Genomic DNA, 20,753 nt, shown 5'->3' on the forward strand with positions numbered 1-20,753 from the left:
CTGGCGTTCTTGGTTGGCTATTTGTTGTTGCAAAACTTCGATCAGCTTTTCCATGTTTCTAAAATCCTGTAGAAATTCTGTACAGATCCTGCCGGCGACGCCAGTTAAATGTCTGTTGTATTTTTAGACATATAATAGAAATGAAGTAAGTAGGTCGCAAACAAGTAATAATAATTCGTCAACCAAGTAAATGAAAACCACCGACCTCTTGTACTTACTCAACATATTGTACAAAAGCAACGCAACATAGCCTATATAGCAACAAGGAAACGCAAAGCATGCAACTGAAAAACGTGGTACAGAACGCTTAATTGATTACGACGCGCGGTGCGGTGGTAATCAATTCCAACGTCTGTAGGCTACCAGAAAACGCTGAATGTGATTATGTAGTGAGGCTGGTGACAACTCACAAGTTACATAAAAACAACGTGAATTAAATGGCGACTGTAACAACTTGAGATGTGCCAACCATGGGACACTGTTACTACAATTTGAGACAATGAGAAATCTTTATATTTTTCCCGCGCTTTTTCAAAGTGAAGAGCAAAGTTTTTGCTCTTCAGGTCTAAATATATAAGTTGGAATTAAGAAAAATTTAGGCCTGGAGAATAGCTAGATTTGTACAAATTGAGAAAAGAATTTAATTGTGATCGTTTTAGTCGAAAATTTTTCAAAATTGATAAAGAACTCGCGGAGAAGGGACAATTCAAAGAAACCTTGATTTAGCCTAGCCAGTTGCTATAGTATAAAGGCCTACCAGTGAATTCGGCAGCCAGTTTGTTATTTACATATTCTGAGTTGGATAGCTCATAGATAGCCACTTTTATTATTGAATTTTGAAGACAAAGTAAAGAGAAGTCACAAGAAATGTTTTTGGCCTTTTTATATTCCACCCAACCGTAGTCAACCTTCATTTTCACTCAACCAAGTTCAAACCCTACCCAGGCTTGGTGCTGCAATAATCGACTCAAAAAAATGTTATTTATGATTACCAAATCAAATTTTTAAAGAATTGAATCTGGACTGTTCATTGTACTGTATGTTACAACCCCGTTTTTGTTTAATTTTGTTTTGTTGGCCAATAGTTTGTAGATCTGCGCAATTTTGAATTTATAGGAATGTAGTCAGCTCGGTCTGACTCTGACCGTAGATAGTCTGACTAATTTTAAAATTTTTGCCTAATTTTCATATTTTATGACGCAACAATAATATTTTTGAAAATTTGACATGGAAGCAGCTGACTCGATGACTGATATAGTCTTCGCTGCTTCCTGTCTGTTGTGGTACCTAGATGGCTATGGTGCTATTCTATTCATGTTGTGTATAATTGTACCGTGCTATTCTTGCAACAGAGGAAATAAAAGTTTTCCCTCTCTTTCTCTCTCTCTTATGGCTCGTGTGTCGAGATTTGAGCTCTACAAAATTGCAATGAAAAAATATATCAGACTTATAATCTGATTTGAAGTAAGTTATACAAGTTATGAGATCGTTTGTTTGTTGAAAGAGACGCTATTGCAATGAGTTTACCCTAATTGCTGCATATTGTAACATTTTATGTCAAAATAGGTAAAAAAAAATAAAATAAAATAAAAAATAAAAAAAACGATAAAAAACAAAAAAAAACGGCCTAGCTTTTTTTTAAAACAAAAAAAAAACGTTTTTTTACGTCTCTATCAGCACTATACTGTAACTGCAAACGACATTCCGGACTGAAAAGCACTGATACAAAAATGATTACGAGTGAACTATACTGCGGGAAAGAAATTACATGAGGTGTATAATACAAGCATGTGACACCAATTACAACATACACAAAAGGAAGGACGAGACACAAGTAAATAATTGTCTGTTTAAAGATAAATTATTACGCTTTATATCCTTAAGGCTTCCGTGATCTTTGTCTGGTATTCTGATTTGCCTTGTGAGATGATTTTAAATCGATTGAGATATTGTCAGTGCACGTACACAAGAGGGGATGTGCTCTTTAAATGCACCTTTTTGTAGTTAAATTTGTGTTTAAGTGCTCTTCGACCCTCGTCAACAAATGTCTGGTTGACATACCAATGTATGTCTGGTTGGCGTCATGCAAACAACCAAACTTATAGACAACATTCGAAAAAAGAGCAAATGGAGTAGATGACTTCAGTTGAAGATATTGGTGCATTACGTTTTATATACAAAATGGACGACACACAAAAATTTCTTTTTCACAAGTAGCCTATAGCTAGATTTTATAACTCGATTTGGCTTGTCCTTCGTTTTTGCGTGCGTGTTCAGATTGTTGTCATATGGTTGTATTATACACCTCATGTGATCTGTTTCTGGCCGTAATATTTACTAGTAATCATTCTTGTATCAAATGTTGAGTTTGTGCTGTCTCACTTCGGAGTGTCGTTTGCAGTTACAGTATAGTTAGTGCATTGTCAGATTTATCTAATTCTTACTTTTATGTGTATTGCAGAAAGAAGATAACTCCTGATAAGGACACAAAACGTTTGAGTTTATTTTTAAATATGTTGTATTTCTCTGTGTATTAAAATGTTAAATCCAATGAAATTACTTTGTTTTGTATGTAAATTGCAGTATTGCCAACATACGTCTAGGCCAACGGAGTTGAGGAAAGAAATTGTTACCAAGGGATGGAAGTTATCTAAAAAGTTTTTTATCGTTTCCTACTTAGCTGAATCGAAAGAAGTGATTTAAAAATACTTAGGCCTATACAGCGATATAAAGTTTTGCATCACAAAAACATCTTTTTTCAAACTTTCCAGTTGCAGTTGGAGTAATTCGTAAACCCATTTTCTCAAAGTTGCAACGAACTTACTTTGTGACGAGAGCAATCGCCGCCGAAAAGTCTTTTTCATTGGCCGAATTAAATGCTTCGTCTCTTTCTAAGCGTTCCATGTCATCGATGACGCAATTATAAAGCACTTCAGCTGACGTTTCTGCTACGTCATCAACAAAATCTTTGAACGCATTGTGACAACCTTCCACCCGATTGCTGACGTAAGTTATGACGTAAACTACTGACCGGAGCAGGGAAACCACCGGAAGTCCATCACAGGAATCCTTGCACTTGCATGATAAGCGATTCCTTGAGGAATATTCCTCACGGATTCCAGATCTACAAATTTATTGTTTAAAGCAGGGTTAACTTCAGTTTGACTTCTATAAGAAATTTTTAATTTTGTGAGTAGAATCTTTCGTTTAAACTTTAATGTTTCTAAAACATTAAACTTTAAAGTATTGTTAGATCGGATAATTATTGTCGTAACTGCTGTGAATGTAGGCCTAGCAAACATAAATTACGAACGATGTTTGTCAATCGCTTTCATATGTTGAGGTAAACGCGCTATATTTTTGCAGCTAAAAGAAGTTAGTAATTGGTATCATTGGAAATCATCATACTGTAATTTGAAGAAAGTTTGTAAAAGGAACAAACAGAAAGAGTTTGCTATTCAAGTGGAAGTGATGGGTGAGAAGCATGCGAAACAAAAATTAAAAAAGAAAACATTATTTTGTCTCGTTTTGGATGTTTTTGGATTTGGAATGTCTTTCGTATTAAACCGTTAATTATATTGAAAGATTGCGTGAAGTCCACAAGAGGTCAAACTGAGATCTTTACTGAACACCAAAAATATTTATCAGGATTTCAAAGGATAGACTATCTATTTGGATTTATTTTTTACGTTTTTTCAATTATAGCCGAGGTGTTTATTTGACGAAACAGAATTGAAAAAAAATTTCAGCAAAAAATCAATAGGCCTACCCTACTTGATGTAAAATTTCACAATGGGTCTAGCGGTGAATTGTACTTTATAACTTTACTTTGAGACCTCTAACCACAACCTATCGTTCTGAAACATAATTTGCACACGTTTCATAAACTTTGAAGCAGACAGAAAAATTTAGATTTAATTGGCATGTAGCCTACATGTAGCTACTTTGGATATCACCGTTTGTGCGTTAACAAGTAACAACATACATAAAAATCTCTTTAACGCGTTTTTGGTATTCCTCGCTTCCGGGTATGTGATGCACCGTGAGAAAGTTGGAAGACACTCTGAGTAGCTCCAAAGCTGACGTCAATCTGTCTGCGCTAGTCTGCCATTCAGCGACGAGTGAAACCAGCAAAGGTTTCAGGTTTTTGATGAAGCTTTCTGCAAACAAAAACTGTTTAATCTACTACAGCTAGCATAACATCACTTGACATTAAACTTGTTATTTTAACAACTGTTTTACGGCATTACGACATTTTATCTAACATATGGCAATTTATCAAAAGATAGAGACTTTCACTGGAATGGCATTTGGTGTAATAAATGACCCTATGGGAGGTTTGTTATAAAACTTCTCCCAATAACAGGTCTACCCATAATTGTATTGTCTTTACAGCGCCTAGGTGAAGAGTTTGTACTGTGGATGTGGTACCATATAAATATCATTGAGCATAAAATGTTAGCGCCATAATAAAAACAACAGTAAATTTGATGGTATCTTGTTTGAATATTTCATGAAAGGGATTTTTGATGAAACGTCTTTCGATTAAGTGTTGAACCACCAGTGTTGCAACAAGTCATGTCACAAAGGGGCGGCGTAGTTGCAAAAAGTTGTCTTGCAAATGCATAAAAACTTAAAATGCCAACACAAAACATTCCACTCCATACTACGTAGACCCCTGCACTGTGCTTTCACCACACACTGACAACATGATGACTGCACTGTGCAGCCGCGGTCATCAAGCAGACAGAGAACAAAGTAATATTGAAATATCTCAGTGTATTATTTGTTTGTTTAAAAAGGTCATAGTTTGTTTGTCTAAATCACATGCTACCTGCCATTACAATGCAAAGTTCAGGTTAATGTTTAATTAAACAAGTTACACCCACATCATGCAAACAACAAAAGCATTGGGCGAATGCAGTGCGACGCCGCAAGACTAAGATCCATAGAAACACTTTCAAAGCAGTGCAAATGCATCATAGAAAACAACCAACATCCTGTTCAGCATTCAATTCATATTGCTTCATTGTTGATGAAACAACTTCATTAATTGTAACAACATGCAACAATATGATAATTAGCCTATACCATGTCACAATGTAGATTGGTATTTATTATTTACCTGCAATCTCACAAACACTTCGGAACTCAGAGGTCAAAATGACATGACCGCCACGGATCAGTAACGCCGTCAAGACTTCGATCTATTGAAGAAGTAAACGATCAGTTTCATATGTCATGTTCTCAAAATTGTATTCCTTTGTAACCATCTTGTGATGTCATCAATAATTGCAACACCAAATATTAATGTCATCTTGGAAATGCTAACGTCTCATTCCTATTCCCATCAAAGGGAGAAAGCCGAGACCGCGTTACTAAAAACTTGGAATGGATCCAAACAGCAAATGCTGATGCAGTGGCAAAACAAACTTTTTCCTTCTTTCTTCAACAACCCAATGAAAGCCTACCAAAGACCCACTGCACCTTTCACCTTGCACATATTTCACAAATATCAAAAAAGCTCCAACATTACTTTTGATACTTCGTCAGCTCAGCGTTTTTATTGGATTGCGACGAGCCTGACGAAGGGTGCCATGCATCGCAACATGATTTGTTGACTATCTGCTTCTGTTATAAAGAATTATTTAACGCATTAAAGTGCCCCTGACAGGTTGGATCCAAGTATAGTAACTTTTTAAAGCATTTCCTAGCGCAGAATTATACTTAGCGAACTTTTTAATCTTAACCTCGTAGCTCAACTGGTTAAGGCGTAATTTATATCAAACGACTGTTCCGCAGCGCCACCACAGACGAAACTCCATATTTCACTGCTCTGGGACGACTTTGGTGGTATTACGTCATCCTAAGTGGGCGTCGTTAACGACGGATAAAACAAACGCTTCCTAGATGTAATTGGTGGATCACAGTTTGATCGGAGTTGGTACAAGCGGTTGCTTTTTCAAAGATTTATTGTTTTTTGCAGTTTAATAAAACTGTAGGCCTACTGGATACGTTCCTACAAAACCTAAAATATACTTGAAGTGAAAAATGAAGGCAGTTACGAATCATCATTCATATTTAATTCATCATCACTATTCAAAAATAAATAAAAGTTCTTTCTCTCTCATAATGTGCCTTCAGTTGGCCATTGAAATCCGGTGTAACGGCCATCTGGATCTAGAAAATTGTTTCGGATTCAGCAAACAATGCATGACGGCAGCACAATCCGATTGTTGCTTCCGAGAGCATCAAACTGCAAGCAGTGAGCTTTGCGCAATGCAAGTTGTCAGAGCCAGTATTAACAAAATCTTAGTTATACAGTTACGTAGCCTACATAGCAGAGTCTACACATGTAAAAGCCTACTTTACCTGTGCAAGGGTACGTTTTTGTAAACGTTGTTGTTTAGAAGTGCTGGAATCATCATCAGCAACTGGTTGCATCTTTACTTTTATACATGGTATGGCAGATTTTTTAAAAATGTAAAGTTCGCTCAAGCCCATTTTTACTTGAGTGGTATTAATAAAATCATCTTCAGTGAACTGAAGAGAACATAATACGACTAGTTTTGTATGGCCCATCCCACTTTCGAACACTTGAAGAAAACTTTGACTATTTTCTTCTCAGCACCTTGTTTTGTGGGAAAGCGTGAAAAGAAAGCACACGGTTTTTGTCATTGACACATAAACAGCAATTTGTAGGCATTGCCTTAACCATAAATTAAGACTATTGTTTGTGAGATACTATTTGTTACACTGCAAATGGCTATAGCCAGATTAGGACAAATAAAAAAGTATCAAAATTGTAACCCTACGAAACTGCAATTTCAATTGATTTGAGATGCTGTTTGATAAAAATAAACTCAACCATGGCCACCTGGAGGCCATGACTCAACCTATTTGATCGAAACCTGATAGTAATAATAAGTTCACTTTTTCATTTCGGTAATTCTTGACTTGCACATGCGTTACACCAACAGAGCCCCACACAGTCACGTTTTGTAGTAGCCGTACTATACTTTACCAAGTCACCACAGAGAAAGAATGTATCCTTCCCGCTTACGGTGACGTCACAACGGTGTTGCCGTTTTTATTTTCGCAATTGAATGAGTACCAGATTCGCCGATGTCAACAAAAGTTTGCAAGCTTGTAACTTAGTAGCCTGTTGATATCTTTTACGATTTGCTGGTCAAGAAAGTTTGTTAGTGTCATCTTTTTGGTATCTTAGGTAAACTTACCGAATTTATTTGCCTGTCAGAGGCACTTTAAAGAGTTTTGTCGGTTTAGAGATTCCATAAAGTAAAACTAGAGGAGTTAGTTGTCTTTCTTAACTTCAGAAATACCAGATTGTGCCAACTTTCTAGTCGATTGTTGATTGATTGATTCATTGCAATCAATTATATTCGTTTTGTCTGATGCTCGCTTACTTCTCGCATGTTTAAACGAAAAGTAGTTTTCCTTTCTTCCTTCCTGTGAATGATGGAAGTGCCATGTGGCGGTTCCATCATGCTACTTTGCCTCACTGTGTCTTGTTTTGCTCATAGAAACAAAAGCTTAAGTTTCTCCAACTATTGAAGCATTAATAGATACCATTGTGGTTTCAGTCTCTTTGTAATTTTGAATTTGTGGTTTTAGATCCGGTGTCGTGCTCATTGTGTCTCACAAATAGACGTGAGTTGTTGCATTGAAGATGACGCAATGATGCGGCATGGACGGCATCGGAGGAATCACACTCGCCATTTAATTACAATATTTTTGGAACTGCAGTTACTGTTTAAGCAATTGTGAGTTTATTTTAAAAATTCTTCTTGTGCTGATATTGAACGCCATTCACGTGCACAAACAACATTTAATTAGGTGCAACTTATAAATGGAAGACCACACTGTTTTTAGCATATTCAGTGAAGCTTGTCGTACCTGATATGTCGCCTCTTGAAGAATAGGATTCTCTCCCAAATCCCTAGTTTCTCCTTCGACTGAACGCACTATAGACTGCAACGCGCATGCGCACTGAGTAACTGGAGTCAATCGGTAGCGCAAGCTGAATTCTTTCAAAAGTCGCCTCGCTCTTTCGGAGATGAGATGAGACGCGAATGCACCATACAAAGAAGCTTCTGAACCAGATTGAGGGGATTCGGGAAATCCGCATGAATTGCTAACTGTGTGTATTCTTTTGTGAACCCTTTCTTCTATGACCTGAAGCATGCATTTTCACTTTTAACTTTGCTGATAATAATTTTTTCCCCGGTATAGTCTATCAGGTTTGTATAGGGCACCACAAAAGTAACAAATTGGAGCATAAAACAAAATATATAAGTTTTGTTGTGATTTCGACACAATAAATTGTTGTACAGAAAACGTTTCTGCTTAAATCACAAAATCATTGTGTTTTCTCTTAAACTATGCAAAGAAACAAAATCCTTTTCGAAATTTTGAAATAGCGTTATGGCCGGCTTACTTTGACAAACAACGCGACGTAATCGGCATGACGTGATCTCTCAACGGTCTCTCCGTCAGTGTGGGGACGGATGTCGTTTCCAATCAACTTGGTAAGCTCTTTTATTTCCTTCTCTTTCCACACGCCATAGTCTTCTAGCGACTGCAATACAACAAGTATTAATAACAAACCTTAACTTAACAGGCAATGCGCAAGTAGTCAAGCAAACGGTTTGCAGTCTAATGCAATTAATGCATCATTCTGATGTGGAACAAGAAACCAACAGAGGCCGATATAATTTATGGAACGTCAACGCAAGGATACGTTTGGCTGGGTATGTTTTATATTTATTCTATTGATGATTAAAGGAAACTATCAATTCTTAACATTCAATTCAAGTGCTAACAAATAGTCTTGAAATCGACACATTGTGTATTTTGTGCAAAACAATTTATACCAATTGTATACTTAGAAGGTTAACAGAGCGCACTAACTTACCACAAGCCTGTCACCTTCATCAATTTTATTTGAGTTGAAGTTGGCAAAACAGTCCCACTTTTGCTGTCAGGCACTTTGCATCAATTTAAATTTTATATTCAGTAAAATGTGAAATTTGAAAAATATGATGTTAAAAGAACTAAGATTTCATTAGCAATAAATGTTCGTTTTAGCTCTCAATCTTCATAATGGTATGTATTGTAATATGTCTTTTGATGAAGAGTCATCCATAAAGTATTCATCGTTTTTTTTTTTAAATTGTGTGTTGTTGGTAAATGTTCCGGCGGGTCAATTGTGAAATTGTGATGAATTTTGTAAACGTTGAATTTGCGCTGTTCCTGTGTTCTACGTGAGGTGGCTTGCCTGACTACCAAGACATTTCACTTCTGATTGTCGCTGTTTACCGCTTGCCGGTGTAACGGTCCAGAAGTTACTGCGGTCTGAAAGTTAGGTAACTTCTGAACCGCGTATACATTTAGGTAATTCTGAACCGGTTCAGAAGTTACCTAACTTTCAGACCGCAATAACTTCTGAACCGCGTATACGCGGTCTGAAAGTTACTGCCAGTCCAAAAGTTACTAAAACAGGGTTTTCAGATTTGACGCTTGCAGCAGATTTGTATAAATGATTTCAACATTGGAAACATGTTGAACTTGAAGACTTATCCACCATTGCATCTTAACCAACATGGTTTACAGCAGAAACGTACAGTAATTGGGAATGAAGCGAAAATAAGATGAAAGTAAAAAGATTAGTTTTGTACCAGAAATTGTTGCTGTATTGGAATGAAATTTTACTTTGTAACCTAACAATTTACGTAGGCTATCATTTTCACCTTATTTGTTTGTATTATAGCCTACCATTTGAAGTTGTGTCCATGCGTTTGCATATAAATTTGCATGGGGAGGTGATTGACTAGATGACCACTTAGCCAATAGTCTTTTGCTGTCATCCTGATTGTGCTATAATGCAACCTACGATTCGCAATGTAGTGTTATGAGTGTTTTATTGACTCGTTGTAGGCTATATGGCGCTGTTGAAACAAATAATTTAATTGATCATCGCTCCAAACATTTCAAAGTTTGAATCGTGGCTATAGCCTACGTGAATTGGTGGCAATTAATAAGCCACAGGCCTTAATATATCGTGCAAAGTTTGCATTTGAAAGCTGACTTGTTAGCTGCTGGTCTTAAGTTGTAGTTGACGAACATAGTCTTTGACTGTATTTTATGTATGTTATGAAAGTTAAAACCAAAGTTTTCTAGTGAATGAAGCACTGAGCCTATTTTTGGTATGGTTTTTCATAACTACTGTTTTGAAGAAATATAAAGTAACTTGGGCTACATGTAGGCCAACCGTTAGTCAAAACGCCATCAACCTTCAGTGAGTAGGCTATCACAGTCTCACACGCGGGGAAGGCTTTAACTTTTACGCAAATGTTGAACACTTTGAGATTCCAATGAATTTCCGTAGCACTCCCATCGAAAACACGTGACACGAAACTAAAAGTCAAGAATAATGGTTTCGTGGTGAGAATATTTATCCTTGGGATTCATCTTTCGCATACTTGCAGAGGGTTTAATCTACTGACCAAGTAAAGTTTAAGTCCATTTACAAGTTTTCCCAAACGAATTTCGAAAAAGCACACCCACTTACAATAGCAGTAACTTTTGGACTGCTTCTGCGGTGTTACAGTCTGGAAGTTCCTGTCAGTCCAAAAGTTACCAGGGGTGGCCAGCGTTTTCGCAATCGATAGAAAAGCGAAAATTGTTTTAACTAAGTGTAATGAATTCATTGTTCTCAAACTAATGCAAGCTTTTCAATTAACATTACAAAATACTTATAATTATTAATCTGACCTTTTGAGAGGTTAAAAATTTAATTATTTTTCAAAACAAAATCAAATAAAATTTAAATGAAATATTTGGCAACCCTTGTAACCTTTGGCCTGCAATAACCCTTGGACTGCTACACCGGGAGCCGTTGTTTCTGGAGACCATTTGCCTTTTGTGTTGGGTTTCAGTATCGGTAAAGCAAACTAGAGATATGTCAGGCCAACTCTGCGCTATGTTTGAAATTCGGATTTCAGTGTAATTGTTATTAAGAATTATAAGTGTGTACAAAAATTCAGTTTTTTGTCCCTACTCACAAAATCAATTCAGACTCAATACATAAAAAATACAAGAAACGATTGCAAGTATGGTTGTTCCAGGAAGAGTGATTGTAAGAAAGCAATAAGAGCCTACCCTTGTAACCAGTAAACTTGAAAACTTTAATTTGAGTTCAAAAATTTACCAAAAACATTTGTTTTTTCGAGTTGTTGATTGAAGATTCTTGCCTCGTTTACCTCAAAGCTCTTCATGGAATAATAAGGATGCTGATCCTCTTCCACCATTCTCAACATTCGGCAAAGATGTTTTCTTAGCTTCCATCTTTTGTCTCCTGAAACCTGCATTGCCAGATATTCTTTATGTGTCTTACCGGAGAAGTGAGGAAAGATTCGGCGAAGGAATCTCGCAAGCTTCTCCGACACGTCCCTGCAATCAGTTAATTCGTGAAATGAGCTTTTGTCTCAATCAACATTGATTTAAAAATGATGGTTGAATGAATGATAAAAATGACGTCCATGTCGTCATATATGTTCATAAAAAAGGTTTCTTTGAACACTGGCCTTCATTGCTTCCTAGATGATTGCTATACCTTCTCTACAACGTAGTATGCAACATGTAGCACCATGGCCGAGTACGACTGCCATTTATTTATTGTAACTGGTTCCTTCCAACGTTTTCATCAGGATAGCAAGCACCGCCTCCTTTTATGAGTTTTATCTGGTATAATTACTTCGGAGTTTTGTTAGTTTTGTGGATTTTCTGATTTTGACGTCAGATGATCAAAACGTATAAAAAAACAGCAAATTAAGTTAAGTATAAGAACATTAAAAAACACTTTTTTTCTCCAAAAGTATCATACTTTATCATGAATTGAAATGAAAACTTTCAGCAATTCATCGCAATGACTTGGTATAGATTGATATAAAATTGTCTTACCGGTTGCCATGATGAAGAAGCATCGGTTTCTTCAAAAGCTCTGTAAGTCGAAAAACATGTTACAAAGTTAAATTTTTTAAACTTGAACATCTAAAAGTCTTATCTTGGCCATGAAATGACAAACTACTTGATGACGGGTTGGAACCAGTGGTTAACTGGCCAAATGTTGTTGAATAATAGAAAATATCACACAATACTCGTGCTTATGCAAAAGCAACCGAGTGTGTGTGCTTCAGCTACTGCTATGGTGTGAGTGTGAGATGCTATCTGTACTTTATAAACTATAAACTAGATTTTCTACATTACACTCTGCACGCCTCATACTATCTCAGAGCGGTTGGTACACCCCATCGTACTGTATGATGTCATGGTTACATTGTCACTTTCATGATAGTTTTACTGAGAACAGCAAGATAGCAGATGGGAGTGTAAGTATCGGTGGCAAATAACATCTGCACTTGCTAAACTCTGAAAGTTAAATTTCCCATCAAATTTGTTTTAACTTGTAGATCTGCTTGAGAAAGAACAAGCGATTGTTCACCAAAAAAATCTCACCTGAGTTTTGTGTTTCGTCTGATTCGGAAGCGAGGACTGGATGCTGAGCGCAAGCTGATGCTGACGTGTATAGGTAATCCTCTCGACTGGAGTCTGATACAAATTTTTGAGAGCCAACAACATCTTTTACAATATTGTTAACTTCCGAAACACAGGTAGGTGCATTTGTGACATATGGTACCCTTACCCCAAAAAAATTGCAACAAACTGTTTTTCAACTGTTTTGATTAGTATTGGGTGTCAGTATTAACATAACTTATTTAAAATCTTAAGGAATCCAACTTCCGAAAAGTGGTTATTTTCAAACTGTCTTCCTAGATGGCCGCCAAACCATTAAAATAACAATAAATTGACCATAACTCGGTCATCATATGACCAAAACATATAGTTTTGGTGTCTATATTTAGGTTTTTATACACTGTGAAGTCAATAAGACCATTCTCAGAATTGTTGAATTATCTGATAGCCTATAGATTCAATATGGCAATCCAAGATGGCTGCCAAAACAATTAAAAATGAACAATAACAATGTATTGGTTACTAAAAAAAACGTTAAATTTATATATATATATATTTGGATAATCCATATATGCCCCTACCTAACAACCATATAAATGATTATAATTTTGTTTCATTAAACTTTTTATTCTATTTCATGTGTGAGGCCACGATGTGTGCTGCTTTTGCTCAAATTTACGTAAAGATTAATATAACGGGACGTATCGAAGTTCAGTTGACATAAGTTTGCGATAATTTATAACATTGATCAAATATAGACTTGGCGATTATTATGTCAGCTCAAAATCAATACGTCAGTGTTGGCCTTTAGTAAAGGCCTGATTAAAGTTTAATCATTTAACCTAATTAGTGCGTCACCTGCATGGCTGACGTGCGGTGCTTCCGAGTTGTCATCACTGAATACGCTAGGGGTGTCACTTAGGGATCCAACATCTGTTGGAAGATCAAACAACGACTCAGGAACAGACGACAATGATTTCTTGCTCAATTTCCTGATCCATTGCCTCTGGGAAGATGTACGGAGAGGTTTGTGTTTTAAAGCTTTCGGGAATGTGCTGCTCTTATGAATGAAACGTGTTTCATGCTGATGCCTGCCATCCGGGAGAGAGCATGTGTGAGGCTGCACAAGGATCTCCAATCCAGCAAAGCTGCCAAATATTGCACCTGATTAATTTATTGTATCAATGAAATTCATTTCTATTGTTGAGGTTTGTGTCAACTTAACTGGCTCCTTCAAAAACTTTTATTTGTCATTCTTCTTGCAGCTTGTGACACACTAACGGTAGAAAAAGGTGTTCATAAAATGGAATTCAATGACCCATTAGATTGGAGGTCGGCAACCTTTTTCTAACAGCTGGCCAATGCCAAACTTTACATGGCTTTGGTGGGCCGTAGGCTACTAATAGTAGTTTGGATCGGAATGGCCCGTTTCGGCAAGTCCGATTCGGTGAGTCCGATTCGGTGAGTCCGATCCCACGGGGGATTTTTTCAATTTTTTTTTAAATTATCGGGTACCGTAGCCTAATTAATTATCATTGCCGTTTTAGGGTTAGAGGTTAGGAACTCACCGAATTGGACTCACCGAATAGTAGCAGACCCAGTTTGGATAGACTCAGACTTATGACTTGAAGGCGTTGACGTAATGCCGTCAGAATATCGGCTCTTGTAGTAATGCCCTTGACAGGAATCAGCTTAACAAATTCTCAACATCAAAATCTTTGTTTGCTCCACGCACAAATACTGCCAGTCCAACTTTTTGCTAGATTTTACATTCTCAGATATCTCTTCTCTTCGTCACGTTACGGTTCTTGCTGAAAGACTTATATTTAAAAACTTTTTTTTTTCTCTGGACATATGTTTTCAATAACATACAGTACATATTTTCCCAAATTCGCCATCAATATACGATTTATTGTCTTTTGCATTTAACTGTGCTACCTTGTAGCTAGCAAAAAAATTTCTGATTTATTGGTTTTCCTTTGTAACAAAAAAATTTGCTGTTTTAAGCTATTTTTGAATAGATTAACTTTGCCGCTCCTTGTTTGACCAACTAACTTGGAAAAAATAATATTTCTTATATCATAATGGAGCTTTATGTTGAATTCCTTGTTTACACAAACAGCAACGCTGCGAATCAAATAGGTAGGCCTACCAAAATGATTAAGAAAAGTACTTATTCTCCCATTCGTTTATAATATACCACTGGCCTGGCCATATAATTCTATATTTGTAAAGGAGCTGCGGGTCAGATGATTTTTCTTGGCGGGCCGGATCCATTGATTGGCGTTTATTCTGTTGCAAGTATAAATACACACTAAAATCAACAACCGCGCCGAAAGGGAAGAACTACGTCACCTAATCTACTAATCAAATGATCCAACAAAACCTCACAGCAATAACGCCTAACAGCACAGAAACTCAACAGCCGGCAGCCTCAAGCTAAACCAAAGAGCCACTTTAAAAAACCACTCACTGACTTTAACACCATTCGTCATAGCACATGACTAAGGAACTGTGTTCCGAAAGCTAGTGCAATTTGATATTGCCAAAAAGAACCCGCAGCATCAGGCTATAACAGATCGTTTGAATCTATACTGTGAAGTAAATAAATACACACATTCAAAGCAAAGTCAAATAATACAAACGATCACATAGAATGTGTGGATACTGCAACGGGTGGCTGCGAAGTGACCTAAAAGGTCTTCTAGTCAAGTAACCAACCAGCCATCGATCCAGCCTGCGGGCTGTAGGTTGCCGACCCCTGCATTAGATCAATAAACAGCTTTGTGTGTCATGTTTGTTGTTGTTTATGTTTGTTATGTTTGTTGCTGAATAAACCAAACGTTCAAATTAATTATTCTGATCAGAGAATTGAGTTGACTGATGAATGAGGAAAACACGGCGTGGTTCAATTCATAAAACAATTGCTTGTAATTTCAATTTTATTGATTTTGAAAACTTGATATTTTATCGAAAAGAATTTCGGAAAAGCATATAAAATGAAATAACGGCTTTGTCAGCTTGTTACACAAAAGCAAACACTTTACCTGTGTCTTTTGAACTGCTCGTAAATCTTCTGGCATTGATTGTTCTGCCTTCAACATGGTACAAGTACATTACTTTTTCATTTCCATTACAAATCTTCAATCATTTAGTTTGTTGAGATATTACACTTAGTCACACTACAAATGGTGCAGCCGGTATTATGCTGTTACATTTATAGTGTAGCGGGTAGCCTAATACAGGTTTACTCTAAATACATTATTTTTAAGGCTTAATCAGTGAAGTAAAAAAAACAAAAAATTTCGTTTACTTGTTACAAACTCTACTCTCACTACGCAATTTCAAGTAAGAAACTGGAAAAAAACTTATAACAAAGAAAAAGTCATGTCGTCTTATTTAAGGTTATGCCCGATGGTCGATTGCAATTACAGCAGTTACACTTGCAGGGGTGCTTACGAAACGCAAAAGGTAAGTAACTGCTCAGATTCGATCAAATGCATTGATTTAATTAACACTTACATCAACTTTCTTGCCACAGACTCCATGTGACATCCATCGAGTGAAGAAGATGTCGCTCCCAAACAGTCATCAGCAAGAAGAATGGCTTGAACAACACCAGCATAAAGCTTTTTGTTAGGGAAAGAAGGAGGATCAGTTACCATCGTTTCAATCAAGCAACAAGTTATCAAACTTACAAAAAGTTTACATTAATCTTTGTAAGACAAGAAAGTCTTGAGTTTAATGCGGGGTCATTGGTGACGACATTGGGCATCAGTGGTGAATGCATTAGGTCGTTTATCGAGAAAGTCACTTCGAATTCTCGCTGACTCTCAAAGGTACAAATCTACCTTGACCAGGACATCTTAGTTTGAATGTTTATCCTCGAACTGACAAAGCCTTTGACAGATTATTCCTGGTAGGTTTTGAAACCCTGGCTTTTCACTGATAATACCGGCACTGGACCAATACTGACGGCCGTGTTGCAAGTTATAGATTAAGCACTAAATGACAATAACACAGTTCATTCATTCAACTATTTTATTCTTTTCGGTATGTAAAGCAGCAATGCATCTGGTATGCTTGTACTCTATGCAACTTGACACTATGTACAGTACCACACTTGCCAAGCAGTAAGTTTTAGCGATATTGAGAAACACTGAAAGGGAGTTTCAACAAAAACAATTTGTTGGTATAATGACCATTGCTATTAAACTTTTAAAAGTATTTATGGCGTCATAAACGCGATTACGCGATCGTTTGCAAGCGAAGGAACATATCTATGCACGACGTAGTGTTGCAATTTTACTTTCGTCATGAAAATAAATTTTGTCATGTAACAATTACTTCTAGGCTTCAGGCTTGTCAGGGTCCACAAATCTCAGCATAGCTCTTCTTCAATTCTATTCTGACTTTGAGTCTTGATTCAAAATTACATAAATATTTTCAGCACACTATTAATAGTATCATAACAGCAGCCGTGTGATAATACATTTATGATATGATGTCACGGACCCGAAGTTCCCTAACTTGAACTAGAATCTTCTTTCTTGCTCAAAGGCTTGTATTGCAACGACTAGAGCAACTTTTTAAAACAACTTCAAACGTTGCATCAAGGCAGAGAACAAGTTGCGTTATCACATGAACCTGAACTCATTAAACTAACCTAACTCGACAAATCGACCTGATTGCATCAGTAGAGATTCTCGTAATTTGTAGGGTCACTGAAGTGCGCATCATTAAGTTCATACAAAGTCGCAGCATATCGGCGCAATTAAACAACAGTAAGCTGAAGTTGGAGTTTGTATTTGATTTACAGTGCTTGCCATCCATCAATCGTGTCTAAGCGACATAACTCCGCCAACGAAACGTCCTCAAACCCCATGAACGTGAAGACGTCATTTATTAACAACCATCACGTGATCTGCTGGTTTGCTTCATCGCACGGACGCGTGATTCACTTAGCAAACTGTGTTATCTCATGGTTTCCAACTTTTTCTGTGATAGCATCAACGTTCATTTGAGATCCATGATGAAAATATTATTTAAGTTTTGTTAGCAGTCCCATAAAATAATTTGTTAGTGTATTGATGTGCTGGTGCCAGGAGCGTAGCCGGCACAAAAATTCTGGGAGAGGGTAAATAAGCATTACCGTACATGTCAGTGAACCAGTCAAGGAGTTGCGATGGCAAAGCACCCAGAGGGGGCCTTCCCCAGGAAAAAATTGAAAAAAAAATAGCTGTAAATTGTTCATTCTGAGAATACTTTCAGCCTAAATATCAACAATAAAACTCTGTCACGTAAAGTTGCATCAGAGAGTGAAATGCTTATTTAAAATATTTGGAGGAGGGTTGGATTCATTTCCTACACATGGCCACTTCCCTAAATTTATTTTTTGTGGTGTCTCTACACTTTCATTTTGTTCTAAAATTATTTGATTCGGCATTACCATACACGAGATAATTCTGGTTTTTCTTCGATTTTGATCTTTATGAAAAGATAAAATTCAAACTTCTGAATTATCACACTTTTTTCTTTGCAAAATTGTTTTTATGCTAGTATTACTACTTTTTCGTTTGATTATTTAAAATTTTGTTTCGCAATTTCCAAATGTTTTTCCAAATTTCCAATTTCCAAAAATTTCCAAATTATTTCCAAATGTTTCCAAATGTTTTATTTCCAGTGCCCCTCCCATCGTTTTTCGCAATCCGTGACAAATTATTCACTCAACCGTGCATTACCATGTTCACGTGGTCCGTAGAAGCTGCTGAAACTAAGTTAGGCATAAATAAGTCATTGCTTGTTGTTGGCAGAAATGAAAGTTTGTTTTAGGGGGTAAAAAGTAAATTTTCAGAACTTTATAACTTTTTTTGTTGCAGTTTTTACGGTGGCTTCAGGGATGCTTCACAAGTTTTTCATGCTTGGTCAGTCACTAGACTAGGTTTCAGTAATAACGTTTCAGATCGTAGGGCTCGGTAAAAAAAAACTGACGCCATTTTATCTTGTAGGCCGTGGTTCCAACAGTGCCCCACCCTGAGGTCTCCTCAGGGCCGGATTAAGGGTTCATGGGGCCCTGGGCTGAGCTGAAAGTGAGGGCCCTTATCAAGTGACATTTTTCGCTAAAAATTAATGGTGGAGTGGGGCGACGACACGGGCCCAGTTGCATGTATCTGTGGCACTGAGCCCCAAACAGCGGACCAGTGGCGTAGCCAGAAAAAAATTTGGGGGGCCAGCAAATATTTGATGAATTGAAGAGGACAACAAAGTGTTTGATTTAAAGCCATCGCCACTTGATGTGCAGTGGCGTATCCTGGTGAGTTGAAGCAATAAAAGTGGTAGCGGGGTTAGAGCGTGCCGAAGGCACGCGTATTCTAGGGGGGTCCGGGGGCATGCTCCCCCGAAAAAATTTTGAAAAATTACACTTAAATAATGGATTATAGCGCATTCTGAAAACACTTTTAGGGTAATATTTGTATGAAATTTATTAGCAAATAAACAGCTATTAACTTATTAAAGATAGCTCTTACACACGAACGGGCAAAAACTGCGTCTAAAATTAGAGAACACTAAAAACTCAGCTACACAAAAACTCAATAACTACACAAAACCCAACAGAGTAAGCCATTCTGAAATTGCTTCCATAAATTACAGTAGCCTAGTTCAAAGAAACGTAAATCGCGTAAATTTGCGCGATTTACGATTTGCAAAATTTATTGGTGTCTTTTCTGTGTGTCTAAAACAAGTCCTTGGGGGTGTTAATAGCCAAATGTCTTGGAAAACGATATAAATTTCTACAAACTTTATTATATTTTCAACAAAGAGCTAAACTTTGGAATCCAAACTTGGAAAATTTGGGGGGGAGGGGCATGGCCCCTTTCACCCCTCCCCCTGGCTACGCCTACGCAGCGGATCACCTTCTTGTTTGCCCTCGGCTTGCCACCCGGTGCAGTAGGTGGGACCTGTCAGTGTATAACTTCGTTGCGGAAGAATGTGTCAATCTGTGGTGTGCGGTATCAACGAACTTTAGAAGACTCGATAGAAGAAGAAGAACTGCATCATATCTAACTGACCATCTTGTATCAGCTAATGTCTTCAAAACAGGCAAACCATCTAGGAATTTTCGATAGTTGCCGATGAGTAGACGAGACGAGCCATGAATAAACCCTTGCAACAATTCAAAAAGCTCAGCGGCAGAACGGCTTGTTTCTACAGGACATTTAGGCTACCGATTGAATTAAGTGAATGTGCTGTGCAAGGGACATAATGAGCTACACTACATTTCTCGCGCAGAAGAGCTTGAAGACCGTTATACTTGCCACTCATATTGGCAGCATTATCATAACTTTGACCCGTAATCCGTACCATTTTCGGATATGAAAGTATCAAATAAATATGTTTTTTGTTAAAAAAACAAAGAAAAATTGAATAACTGGGGTTGGGCAGGGGCATGGGCGCCGATCGCTCTCTAAAATTGGTGGGAACATTTACTAGGAAAGGTAGGAAGGGGCGACAAGCGAAGCGAGCTAGAAAGATCGGGGGTCTGTTCTGACAAACAAACTGATACAGTAGGTACAAGTCTGATGCGATGTGTATATATTTTAATTGTCAGTGTCAGCATTGGACAGCAGACGTCCCAACACTCGGTAACGAGTCTCCGGCGAATTAAAAACGAAGTCCTTGGAGAGGTCATGAAAGTTGATCGAATTCAAAACCTTGTGCCGTTGCATGATTTAGTCGTTTCTGTGTCATGGTAGATCATAACCAAGTTTTGACACGTCGCAAAGTTGAAAATGACCATTCAGCTGAACACGAGCTGGCTAGTGAAATGAGCAAAAGTCGCACAAAAAGTTCCACTTTCAGAAACATTTGCCGACCAGCGGATGGCATCTTCTTGAATAGTCTATCATTCAAAAATCTTCCACCCACTTTCCATTGTACTGCTTTCGAAAGAAGCATAACTTAGTTCTTGTGCAAGGGATTCTGTGTCAGAGAACTCAGAATAATCGTCTACCACAAGTGATTGTATCTTTCCACTAAAGAGTGATTCTTGTAGAATTTTGTAGTGCTCTAGAACGGTCGACTTGAAATAGTCAGTAAGATTTTGCTGGGCGCTGTCAATGACTGCAAAATACTCTGACCGATATTTCGTCTCTGGTGTTTGAAAGTTGAGGAGGTTAGCCATGTCCATGCTGAAGACG

The 20,753-nt window shown here is 37.4% G+C and overlaps 1 protein-coding gene across 1 annotated transcript in view; it reads right to left on the reverse strand.

Moving 5' to 3' along the window:
* The window catches only part of LOC145766623 (uncharacterized), a 78,992-nt gene extending 62,772 nt beyond the window's left edge, over nucleotides 1-16,220 (reverse strand). The window contains exons 1-10 of the mRNA XM_082578336.1: nucleotides 16,078-16,220; nucleotides 13,414-13,703; nucleotides 12,538-12,678; nucleotides 11,983-12,022; nucleotides 11,283-11,472; nucleotides 8,459-8,599; nucleotides 7,918-8,196; nucleotides 5,126-5,207; nucleotides 3,986-4,160; nucleotides 2,825-3,124 (exon numbers count right to left, since the gene is read on the reverse strand). Coding sequence (XP_082434462.1) covers nucleotides 2,825-3,124; nucleotides 3,986-4,160; nucleotides 5,126-5,207; nucleotides 7,918-8,196; nucleotides 8,459-8,599; nucleotides 11,283-11,472; nucleotides 11,983-12,022; nucleotides 12,538-12,678; nucleotides 13,414-13,703; nucleotides 16,078-16,220 — 1,781 coding nt within the window. The remainder of the gene's footprint in view (nucleotides 1-2,824; nucleotides 3,125-3,985; nucleotides 4,161-5,125; nucleotides 5,208-7,917; nucleotides 8,197-8,458; nucleotides 8,600-11,282; nucleotides 11,473-11,982; nucleotides 12,023-12,537; nucleotides 12,679-13,413; nucleotides 13,704-16,077) is intronic.
* Nucleotides 16,221-20,753: the final 4,533 nt, after the last annotated feature.

This window comes from Aplidium turbinatum, chromosome 3, assembly GCF_918807975.1.
Source record: "Aplidium turbinatum chromosome 3, kaAplTurb1.1, whole genome shotgun sequence".
In the NCBI taxonomy this organism is placed as follows: domain Eukaryota; kingdom Metazoa; phylum Chordata; class Ascidiacea; order Aplousobranchia; family Polyclinidae; genus Aplidium; species Aplidium turbinatum.